The 12,671-nt window shown below is 42.4% G+C and overlaps 1 protein-coding gene across 4 annotated transcripts in view; it reads left to right on the forward strand.

Annotated features, from left to right (window-relative positions):
• Positions 1-12,671, forward strand: part of PUS7 (pseudouridine synthase 7) — a 53,677-nt gene that overhangs the window by 17,293 nt on the left and 23,713 nt on the right. For 3 of the 4 annotated variants that reach the window (XM_027539700.1, XM_027539702.1, XM_027539703.1), the window contains exons 5-8: positions 97-241; positions 5,281-5,298; positions 6,692-6,803; positions 8,908-8,985. In XM_027539700.1, coding sequence (XP_027395501.1) covers positions 97-241; positions 5,281-5,298; positions 6,692-6,803; positions 8,908-8,985 — 353 coding nt within the window. The remainder of the gene's footprint in view (positions 1-96; positions 242-5,280; positions 5,299-6,691; positions 6,804-8,907; positions 8,986-12,671) is intronic. The other variant, XM_027539701.1, reaches the window with a different exon arrangement.

The raw sequence follows: 12,671 nt of genomic DNA on the forward strand, positions 1-12,671 counted from the left end.
CATTATTAAGATAAGTAGTGTTTTTACTAATTCTTTAGTATTATTTCCTTTATTTAATGTTTGTTAAATTAGTATCATTATCTGTGTTTTTAATAGGTCATTGAGGACACCAAAGAGAAAAGAACCATCATCCATCAGGCAATTAAATCTCTGTTTCCAGGATTAGAGACAAAAACAGAAGACAGAGAAGGGAAGAAATATATAGTAGCCTATCATGCAGCTGGAAAAAAGGCTCTGGCAAGTAAGTGGGCTTGTGACCTGGCGTTTCTTCTGCCTCCTCATTCTCCCTGCCTGTTCACACTCAAGGGTCGTTTTGCAGTTGTTCCGAGATGGATATTGACCGTATCATTCCTTCAAAGAAGGTGAACAGTCTTTCAGATGCTAAAACAGTCCTGCATCTGAAATCACGGTTACACAGTCACGTGTCTGGTAAACGGGGCAGTAGGTCTTACATGTGAGTACGGATTTGCAGTAATGACAGTGGTGCCAGAGAGAGTCTTACATAATTTAATACGTTCCCTAAAGAGCAGAGCAGGCCGAGCTGTAAGCCAAGAAGAAGACAGAAGAATATCGCTCATTCTGTCCTCTTAATGGAGGTAAGAAAGCTTTCAGGTGAACAGAAACTGCTTGTCACCTCTCCCAGTGGCATATTCTGCAAAGTCCCTATATTGACAGTGCCGCTGCTTTCCAATTGTGAGTACCTTGTTGACTACACATAAAAAACATGGAATATATTAAAAAAAAAAATGGAATATATAGAAAACCACCCCTTCACCCAAGCCCATATTTCACTGAGTAGCATTTATTTGAAGTGGGTGTGTTGTCAGTGAACCCTGTTTATTTATGTTCTATGTTCTACAGCCACGAAAATAACTATTTGCGTATAACCTTAAGAAATATTGGATGATAATTTTTCTTCTTTTATCTGTCAGATCAGTAGATAAAATTTTTATGAAAATTACAAAAGGGAAAATTCCTCACCTCCTCCGCGACCGTTGATGACGCCTGTTAGTGAAGAGTTACTTCTAGGTATATTTGTTGGAGTAAAACTCCACAATTGTTATATAACAGAAGATTGTCCAAACCATCAGTGCTTTGTCAGTATTCTCTTGGGATAGCCCTGTGAGTGGATGAAGCCTTAATTGTCTATAACTGTGGTTCTAGTGAAAGGAGAGGATGTGAGAAAAATGGGAGCAGAAATAAGATTTAGCTGTGCCTGAGAAAACCATGTCATCAAGTCAGTAGATCTGGATAGTGATATAGAAGTGAGAATCCTTGAGCAGTGGGGAGGAGAAAGTGGAGGTTGGAGGTCGCTTCACAGCAGATAACCAGAAAGGGCAGGGAGAGGATGTGTTCTGGGACTGCTTGAGGGCATGAGTTGTTAATCACTTCTCAGTTCAGAGGCTCATGGCTTGAGTGCTCTATGTTTCTTTGATGTCTGAGTGACAGTATAGCATATCACCTTGAAAGCTGTTCTGCAGCCAGGGTTGTCTAGGAGGATTAAGCCCAGTGAGGAGCGACGTGAGTGACTGTTTTTTCCATTCTCCCACTTATCTAGCAGTGGAGGAGAGGTGAATTCCTGCATAGATGATTTGCTGCATTCACTTTTAATTCTCTCAGGAACCCGGGTTGAGAAGGGCTGCTGTGGAGAAGTTCCTTGGAGAGAAGAGGCAGTCCTCATCGGTCAGCCACCTTTTTGCAAAGGCAGGAGGAAGAGGCAGGGTCTTGTTCTGACAACTGTGGTCCTGAGGAAGCAGATTGGAAAAGGCGAAGCCTGTGTTTCTCAGACTGGTTGCTTCTTGGAAATGGTTGCTCCTCCTTGGAGGCAGCCAAGTTTTGTGATCTTGGTATTTGCAGGCCACACTTGAGGCCAGCAGTTTGCCCCTCAAGTGAGTGGTGCCGGATCCCTGGTGTTCTGTGTTTATCCACCTTTTCTGTGCTTAGGCCACACCACGCCTTCCTTTTTTTCCCCCTCAAATAAAAAATTTCCTTAAGGTTTACCAAGTGAGGTACTGAGCTGTGTGACATGAACCACCCCTTTCCCATCTCACATCTTCAATAAAATATTAATTTCTCACTATGAAAAAGAAGCATGAAGCAGGTCCAGTTGAATCAGTGTGTGGACGAAAATTGGGCCCTTTTGGGCTTGAGGGGCTGTGGCATTTATTCAGAGATGGACTAGAGGCCTGCTCTCTGCATGTTCTCTACCACCTCCTCAGAGGCCCGACTGGCACTGGAGAGCCCGTGAGCATCTCCAGGTCTGGCCCGCACCTGCGAGCTGGGGGCCACTTCAAGTAGGCAACGCTGGGAACATAGGGAGAGCTGGTGTCTGGAGACGGCAGTTCTTGCCTGTACAGACAGAACCCAGAAACAGTGACAGCTCGTCCTCCTAGGGCACCTCGCCTGGCATTTGAACAGATTAGCTTTTAAAGCCTCATTGCAAAGCTAAGTTGGAATGTTTTGAGCTCCCTTACTACCAAACCCTGACGTAAGTTGTTATTGGTGGGTCATGCACCATGTAGCAGGTTTGCAACATTCTTAACCTCAGATAAGCCACACAGCCTAAAATACAGGCGTGATAGATTCTAAATCATGGTGGCCAAACACAAATTATTGATACCAGGTCTTTTAACCCTAATGTTATTTGGTGTGTTAATCCAATCTGATAGGGCACATCGATTTATCTACCAAAGTGTACTTATGGTATTTTTCTGAAAATACTGTATAATTATCATACACTATGTACTCAGGTAAATTAACTTATATTTTGAAATAAATAGTGTACATCTCCAAAAAACTTTTTAAAGACTCAAGTTTAAAAAAAATTTTTTTTTCGCCATGTACTATCTAGAGATAATCCATTCTATGTGAAATTAATGGTTTCCAGGGGCATACCTTGGAGAAGGCAATGGCACCCCACTCCAGTACTCTTGCCTGGAAAATCCCATGGATGGAGGAGCCTGGTAGGCTGCAGACCATGGGGTCGTGAAGAGTCGGACATGACTGACCGACTTCACTTTCACTTTTCCCTTTCATGCATTGGAGAAGGAAATGGCAACCCACTCCAGTGTTCTTGCCTGGAGAATCCCAGGGACAGGGGAGCCTGGTGGGCCGCCGTCTATGGGGTCGCACAGAGTCGGACACGACTGAAGCGACTTAGCAGCAGCAGCAGCAGCAGCAGGGGCATACCTGTATCTAGGAGTCTGCAGAGACTAAGGAGGAAGAGCCAGACAGATAAAAAGTTTGTTTCCTGGGAGAGATTGCTGTTACGGAATCCATAGGAAGGGGGGATTTCAGTGATGGAGTGATTAGCCATGGAAAAGATTACAGACAAGTCCAGCAAGATAAGAACTCTGAAACACATCCACCGATTTTTAGGATCTTGGGGATCATTGGCATCTTTGCCAGAGCAGTTTTATTGGACACCAGTTCACACAGTAGGTTAGGATGGAAGATAATAAATCCGCCATAAAGATAAGGACAAAGAAAAGGAACATGCTTAAGGAGAGGGAGACGTAGGTTTGACTAAAATGCAAGAGCCAGCCCTGAGCATATTGATATATTGAAGGGGAAGAGCCGATGGAGAGGGAGCTGGGTGATGGTGGCTGGAGCAGGACCCCAGAGGAAGCTGCAGGGTGGGTGTGCAGGGGTGCAGCAGGGTAAATTGTCTTGAATGAGAAGGAAAGAATGTTCTGCATGCTACCCATCCTGTCGTCTTTCTTGAGCTACAAACGTTTTTCCTTCTTTATTCGTGTGGATCTCTGCTCAATACAGGAATCTTCCTGAATGTAGTTTTCTTTTTTTATCTGGATTCTGTTTCTCCTCTCCCTGGGGCTGCAGTATCAGACCATCAGAAGGTTGCTTCCTAGCCTGAGAATTCGTTGCTTTTGCATTTTAAGTCAGCGTGTCTCAAAAATGTGTGAAAGTTATTTTAAATTCACTTAAATTGCTACCTAGCATTCCAAGGATTTGGAGTTTTATAAAGTCAAACAAATCGCCCAAAGGAAATTGAGACTCACTGATTTTCCATTACTCAAAACATTTCCAGTTAATAAATACATATGCTTATTAACAGTTTGTGTACTGAGTGCACTTAGAAAAAGAATCCTTGTATGTTATTTACCGAGGAGATAATTGAATGCATGCTCACTGCTTGGATTTGCTAATAAGATGCATGTTTGTGAGCCAAACTCATATCGGTTGTCATGGTTTCTCGTAAGGTGTAATAGCACTTAGTGTTTTAGTCTTGTGGTTTCATTTGTTTCTTGTCACTAGATATACCAAATAGGTAGTTAGAAGAAAATGGAGCTTACACTTCATCAGCTTTTATCACAAAATTTTTTTAAAGTTTTTATTATGGACATTTTCAAACATGCAGACAAGTAAAGGAACTAGTATATTGAACCTCTGTACCATCAGCCATCTTCAGTATTATTAACATTTTGTTGTTGAATCTGTTCCTCCCACTTTTTTTCCCTTCTTGAGATGTTTTTAAAGAAAATCCTATGTAGTACTTCATTTCACATGTAACTACTTCAGCATATATCTGATAGAAAAGGACTAAAGCCCTAAACCATTATCACCTCCTGACAAAATCAATAATAATTTCTTAATATCTCATACCCAGTGCATGTTCAGTTTTCCCCTCATTGTTTCAGAAATGCCTTTTGCATACAGAGGACTCGTTTAAATCATGATACAGACAAGGTCAGAACATTGCATTCGACGAATGTCTCTTCAACTTCTTTTTATCTATTGGTTTGAAAAGGGTTTTCCATAATTTTTGTATTTTTTTTAAATAATAAAATCAGTGCAGGAAATTCATGAACACAGAAAAGCACAATACAAAACAGTCATCACGTGCAGCCTCAACAACCAAAAGATAATTACGAATAGTGTTCTGGTACACGTCCTCCCATTTTTAAGAAAACAAATTTCTGGATGGGGAGGCATTTTGCCTCTAGTCTCACACCTTTTGCTGTGTCTCGTGGGCACAGACAGTGCAGCTTTGAGGATCAATGAACAGGCCACTGTGAGGGCATAGACAGGGAGGCTTGAACCTGTCGGTGAGTTTTCTGCTTGTTCACTGTTTGCCTCTGCGACATTCCATTGTTAATGTCTAAATCGCTGTCAACCCACCACATAACCACCAGATGCTGTAGGAGTTCCTCGGTAGCAACTTCCCATGTGATCATTTGCATGTTCACTTCTAAAGCACTTTAATGTTATTATAAATTAAATACTGCTCTCTTGTGCTCTTTATGCTGTGCATTTGGACAGAGGTCAGAACTGCAGCAGGTAAGAGCGGTTGGCGTTTCATGTAGGGAAAATGAAACGCCAATGAATTTTGTCACAAGTACTAAGCATAGACAACTTTGCTTAAATGGAGGGAGCTGGAAGGAAAACCAAAAATAGTATCCCTGTTCACAATTTCCTGAGGATGAGCTGTAAGGAATTCACACCAAGAACCAAAGTAATACTTGCAGTGCTTTTTCTGTAATACTTTAAGCATACATGCTGTGGCAGTTTTCCAAATGGCTTAAGTGGTCAGGTTGTTCTTTACATTGTAGCTTATATAACTAACCTGTCAAGCAATGCTTTTTGCCTTGGCAAAGGCAGGTATATAAGTAACTTTAGTACCAGGAGTTTCTTGTGTCTCTAAAGATGAAGAATTCATGAGTTCATGCTAAAGGGTTATTTTAGGCACAAAGAAAAAGGAACATTTCTAAAAGACAAAGACTTTTCTAGGGATTGTGTGAAATATTTTTTCACAGTCTGTTTCTTTCAACGAGTTAGAGAAATGAAGTGAGTTAGATGCATTGTCAATAGCAGCTGCATCTGTGTGTCACATGAGACTCATGGACATTCTTGTACAACATCTGGGAAGTGCAGTTGTGGCTTACACATTTTTCCCAAAGTGTTGATTTTTCAGAACACCTTTCAGCAATGAAGTCTAAATCTTGATGTTGTTTGAATAGATGTTTCTAGTGGTATAATTTAAATGTTTAAAAGAACAGCTGTAAAGTCAGATTCTCCAAAGTCTTGAAATGTTTGTCAGTTTCTAAAAAGTTGAGCAGTTGAAGTAGCAATGGCTCAGATTTTTAAAGTCTCCTCTTGCCCGAAGATTGACAGTTAGGTATTGAATGCCAGCTTCTCTCTCTGTCTGGAGACCTTTGTAAATGACCTAGTGTTACCTAAACTTCTGTGACAGAAGTGGCCTTTGGAAAGTCTCACCGTGTCACCAAGCCAGCTTGTTGCAGGAACACCTAACTGGCGAGACAAGGCAAGGTTTGTGGGTTCCTCCATGACTGCTGGTGCCCCCCTGGCCTGCTTACATTCTGGAGAGCCTGTTGATCCCCTTTCAGATACCTATTTATCAACTAAACCAGGGGATGGTTGGACTCCTCTGTGTTTCTGTATGTGAAGATTGTTCATTAGGTTTAATGACTTGTCATATGACCTGTACTTCTCGCTTTTGATTTCAAATAGAGACAGATAAGTATGCAATCAGATAATTTAATAATGCCTGTGGTCCACACAGCTATAACCATCTAACCTGTGTTTCTTGTCAGTCTGGATCTGATTTCTCGCTCAAGGATTCTCTAGCAAAAATGATCTTGTAGAGTTTCATGAGGAAAAATTCAGCTAACGTTTATTATGGTGTACATAACATTTAACTTTTTTTTTTAAGATCCAAGGAAACATTCTTGGCCAAAATCTAGGGGAAGTTACTGTCACTTTGTACTGTACAAAGAAAACAAAGACACCATGGATGCTATTAATCTGTTGTCCAAATATTTAAGGTTAGTATCTTGTTCTTGTGCCTATGCAAAATCAAAACACAGAAACATCTTTTTCTTTCCATGCTGATGAAAAGGGAATGGGAAAATAGGCACACAGGTAGCAAACGTACCTCCCAGTTACAGTCTTTTTTATTGTTGTGGCTGTGCCTTGTGGCTTGTGGGATCCTAGTTCCCCGACCAGGGATTGAAACTGGGACACAGCAGTGAAAGTCCTGAGTCCTAACCACTGGACTGCCAGGGAATTCCCAGTTTTAGTTTTTGTAGACAATAGTTGAATTAATTTCTTTTAACCTCCTTGCATATGGTCAGTGATTCAAAAATGACAATTCTCTAACTAAATGGTTACATATAGTAGAGAGTTACTAGTCCATCCAGCTACAGTAAAAATTAATCGGACTTCCCTGCTGATCCAGTGGTTAAGAATCCGCCTGCCAGTGTAGGGGTCACAGGTTTGATCCCTGGTCCGGGAAGATCCCACATACCACAGAGCAACTAAGCCCCTGCACCTCAACCTCAACTGTTGAGCCTGTGCTCTAGAGCTCAGGACCTGCAACTGCTGAGCCCGAGTGCTGCAGCTGCGGAAGCCCACATGCCCTAGAGCCCGTGCTCTGCAGTAAGAGAAGCCACCAGTCAGAAGCCTGCACACCACAGCTAGAAAGTAGCCCCTGCTCGCAGCAACTAGAGAAAGCCCACTTGCAGCAGTGAAGACTCAGCACAGCCAAAAACAAATATTTAGGGGAAAAAAAAAGAAAAATTAACTGTCTCCCCTGAAAACTCATACTTTGATGTGGTTGCAGAAGTCTGCTGCTAAATCTGAGTTCTGAACTCCTAGAAATCAACTGGACTGGAAACCTGAGACCAGTCAGATTTTCTCATAGGAATGCAATTGTAATAGAATTTGGGTCTCTAAGGATGGGCCAGGTTGCTGTTTTATTTTCAGAAATGGATTCAGGTACCAGAGCAAATCTGTACACAGTGGAAATGTACTTTCTGATATGTGTTTAACCTGGTTTAAACATAGTACATACTGTGATAGTTTGCTCTGACAGCCTTAACAAGATGCTGTGAAGCGAGTGGCTACAGTAACAGCCCTTCGTTTTCCTGGTTGTGGGGGCGGGAAGCCCCCAGCTGCGGGCGCTGGCAGATTCGGTTGTTGGCTGAGGCCTTTGCCTGTTGCAGGTGGCCGCTGCCTCTGTGCCCATGGTCTTGCCTCTGAGCGTGTGTGTCCCAGAGGCCTCTGTGAGGCCAGGTTTCCTCTTCTTATACCAGGACACAAGTCTAATCGAATGAGGGCCTCGTTTTAACTAATAACCTCTTTTATGGCTCTGGCTCCAAATCCTGTTGGGTTAGGAGCTATTGGGAGTCAGCCTCAATACAGAAATTTTAGGGGAGTGCAGTTCATCCCATAGGACACGGTACCTAATAAAGCAGCATTTTATTTACTGCTAGCTTTCTCTCTCATCTTGTCTGTCCCTGAACCCCAGGAAGAAGACAGTTCCAATGAAAGAGTAAACGGTTGGGAAGGGAGTTCCTCTGAGATCTGGATTGCTCAGAGTTCAAAAATCCTTCCTGTTTCTCTCCTATTCATGTGGAACAGTTTTTATTAAATTCTTCTTAGTTATCTAGCTTACTTGTATCTTCATATTAAAACTATTCTGTTCCCTGTTGTAGCATTTGGCTTTATACAAAGAAATAGCATGTATTTGTGGAAAATTCATATAATATTAACTTTTGGAAATTGAAAATACAAAATTTTTGAAGTGATACATGGTAGATCTAGGATGGATAGTTCTTTACCTTCAGTTATGTAATTATATGAATTGCATGAAATCAACAGGAAATTTGTTTAATGTGTCAGAAATTTCCTTTTCTGACACATTCCAAGTCACACAGAGCTAAGGAGGGAATTGTCCAGGGATCATTTAGTTTCTTAGCTTTTAAGAAATACTAATTTATGTTTTCCTGGATATATTTTTAAATAAAGTTTCTCCTTTTCTTTTACTCTGTTACTATTTTAAGTATATTTATTTTAAATCTTAAATAATGAGAAGCGTGATTTCCTAACAGTATGTGACTTCGTGTGGTTTTGTTTTTGCCTCATCAGAGTCAAGCCAAACATATTCTCCTACATGGGAACCAAAGATAAAAGAGCCATAACCGTTCAGGAGATTGCTGTTCTCAAGTAAGTAGGAGTACATACTGGGGTTCGTTCTGTAAAAATCCTAGCACTGTATCTCCAAGTTCGAGGATTTGCTTTGTGGGGTTTACCTCTTCCGTCTTTAGATAGTGCCTCTGTCTGTTCAAAAAACTGCTTTTCTGTTTGTTTCTTTTCTTCTTGCTTATCTGCATTCCCTAATGTTTTCGCAGCAAGCTGGTATTATTTACGTCATTTTTAAAGGATTTGTGTGGTTGATAGAACCAAGAGAATATGTGCTTCTGTATCTTTTGTCTCTCTTATTCATTGATTGTTAAATATAAGTTATCTAAAGTTTAATTACAAAACAGTGAAGAGCCCTTTTGTTATACACTGAAGATCTGCAGAGGAAAAGGTGGTCTTTGCTTTTGAAGTAACTATAATGGAGCAGGCAGGTGAATCAGAACTTACACACAGTGATGTAAATGCTAGAATAGAGGTGTATTTGGGGTGTTTGGGAAGACCTGCTAACAAAGTCTGGCACTCACTGTGGGGGCAGGCCAGGGAGGCTTTCACAGAAAATGGGGTGCGTGGGGTTTTTTCTTTGTTTAGTTTGGCTGTGCCACTCGGCTTGTGAGATCCTAGTTCCCCAACCAGGGACCAAACCCAAGCCCTCAGCGGTGGAAATGTGGAGTCTAACCACTGGACCACCAGGGAATTGCAGTTTTAATCTAGACTGGGCTTCTCTGCCTCTTCACTGCTGACACTTTGGGCTGGATAATTCCTTGTTGAAGGGGCCATACTATGCACTCTAGGACGCTCAGCAGCAGCCCTGGTCTCTCTCTACCACAGGATTTCAGTAATTTCCCCCTATTCATGTCAGCACTGTGACAGACAAAAATGTTTCCAGACCTCGCTAAATGTCTCTCGAAAAACAGAATAGCCCTGGTTGAGAACCACTGGTCTAGATTCTAGAAGGATGGGTGGCCAGACAGACTCAGGTGTCCATCCTCGATTCTAGAAAGCCAGGCGGTCAGACAGGCTCAGGTGTCCATGCTTACGCATCCCTGAGGTGGGGTTGGTAGGGGGAAGAAGTAACGGGGCAGGAAGAAATGGGGGTTGCAGGTGCTTGTCATGAGTGCGGTGATGGTTTCACAGGCTTATTCGCGTGTTAAGATGTGTACATTTTGCATATGTACAGTTTATTGTTGTTGTTCAGGCACCCAGTCCTGTCTGACTCTTTGTGACCCCATGGACTGCAGCACCCCAGGCCTCCCCGTCCCTCACCATCTCCTGAAGTTTTCCCTAGTTCCTGTCCATTGCATCAGTGATGCCATTCAGCCATCTCCTCCTCCGACGCTCTCTTCTCCTTCTGCCTTCAATCTTTCCCAGCATCAGGGACTTTTCTAATGAGTCGGCCGTTCTCATCAGATGACCAAAATACTGGAGCTTCAGCTTCAGCATCAGTCCTTCCTATGAGTTTTCAAGGTTGATTTCCTTTAGGATCGATTGACTGGTTTGATCTCCTTGCTGTCCAAGGGATTTTCAGGAGTATTCTCCAGCACCACAGTTTGAAGGCATCAATTCTTTGGCGTTCTGCCTTTACTGCTGTGCCTTTACTCGCACAACCGTACGTGACCACTGGGAAGACCAAACCCTTGTCTGTACGGACCTTTGTCAGCAGAGTAATGTCTCTGCTTTTCAACACACTATCTAGGTTTGTCATTGCTTTTCTGCCAAGAAGCAATAGTCTTCTGATTTCATGGCTGCAGTCACCATCCACAGTGATTTTAGAGCCCAAGAAGAAGAAATCGGTCACTTTCACTTCTGCCCTTTCCCCTTCTATTTGCCATGAAGTGATGGGCCCAGATGGCATGATCTTAGTTTTTTTAATATTTAGTTTTAAGCCAGCTTTTTCGCTCTCCTCCTTCACCCTCAGCAAGAGGCTCTTTAGTTCCTCTTTGCTTTCTGCCATTAGAGTGGTATCATCCTCATATTTGAGGTTGTTGATGTTTCTCCTGCCTATCTTGTTTCCAGCTTGTAACTCATCCAGTCTGGCATTTTAGTTTACCCACTTGTTAATTCTAAAGTCATCTATGCTTGCTATCCCCACTTTAAGGCATGTATGTGCTTGTAATTCCGCTGTCTTTTCATAAAGAAGTTGAGGTAGCACCTCCTCTTCGCCTCCCAGTCCCCTGCCGTTTGGCTCCCCTCCTACCTTCTGATTCATTTGAGATAGTGTCAGGATTGAGTTCCCAATTGCATCCTAGTGGATTTTCCAGCCCTTCTCTTCCTTGACCTTGGACCCTGGGCATGAGGTCATGGTAAGGCATAAAGGCAGGTCAAGAACATCTGCTGTCTACAATACGACTTCACTAGCAGTGGTGTGCGCGGTGCCGTGTCTGGGGCAGAGCGGGAGGTGACGCCTGAAGATGCTGGCACTCCCACCTGTTGCCCTGGTCTCTTTGTGCCTGAGATGCGTGGAATGTGGGGTCATCTGCTGAGAGTGGAAGGGGATGGGAGTGGGAAAGGGAACTTGAAAAGAGTGGGAAGATTTGAATAGCCTGTGTGGGTGATGGGCTGGTCAGCAGCTCCTGAGAGCAGGGGACTGGCAGTGGCTCAAGGGGTCAGCCTTTCCCATACTCTGGATATGGGGCATAGAAGGTTCTTGCCTTCTCTTTGGTGTCCACCACAGTTGTACTTCTTGAGATTGCCTTGTTCACGGCTTGATGTATTTTTTGTGGAAGAGTTTTTTTTCCTTAGTTTTCTTTAGTTTATTTCCTAAAACTAAAATATTTACATAAAGTGTGTTTTTTATTGCAAACAGTAAATGATGTACATTTTTCCCTGTTAGCATGTAGCAAAAGATAGTAAAATATATGTTGTTGTTCTTCCGTTGCTAAGTCATGTCCAACTGTTTGCAACCCCATGATCTGCAGCACACCAGGCTTCCCTGTCCTTCACTGTCTCCCTGAGTTTGCTTAAACTCATGCCCATTGAGTCAGTGATACCGTCCAACCATCTCATCCTCTGTCGCCCCCTTCTCCTCTTGCCCTCAATCTTTCCCAGCATCAGGGTCTTTTCCAGTGTATCCTAATTTATGAGCTGTTGCTCTGTTTTTTAATTTTACATGGTTTTCCATTTCTTGCTATTAGAAGCAGTTCCATGATGGACATATTGGTAGCTAAATCTTGGCACACATCTGTGATAACTTCATTAAGATAAACAGCAAAAAAAAAAAAACACACAAAAGATAAACTTGGAGTAGAATGTGAAATTCTAGGTGTTAGGCTTTTGACCCAGAGTTTAATTGCCCTGTAGAAAGGTGGTACCAGTTTATCACCTTTATTCTTCTTCAGAATCCTTCCTGACACATTTTAATCTTAAAAAAAAATATTTACTAATATTGAGTGTCAAAACAGGGCATCTCCTTATTTTGTATTGCATTTTATGATGTGACATCTTTGAAGAATGAAGGTATTCTTCATTAGTCAGCCACCAGGTGTCATACTTGATCACACTGCGACTCTGTCTTCATAGATCTTTGCTGCCTTTATCGTCTTCCTGTTGACTTAGTAAGAAACCATATTAAACACCTAAACGTTAGCCTTTGGAAAGCACATAGCACTTATCTCACGGATGCAGGCTACACCCTTCGTTTGCTTAATGGATATGTGGGGCTGAGTGGATTGGCCTTTCCCGTGAGAACTGGTGGACAGGATAAACCCACTCTG

Source organism: Bos indicus x Bos taurus, chromosome 4 (genome assembly GCF_003369695.1).
Source record: "Bos indicus x Bos taurus breed Angus x Brahman F1 hybrid chromosome 4, Bos_hybrid_MaternalHap_v2.0, whole genome shotgun sequence".
Lineage (NCBI taxonomy): Eukaryota > Metazoa > Chordata > Mammalia > Artiodactyla > Bovidae > Bos > Bos indicus x Bos taurus.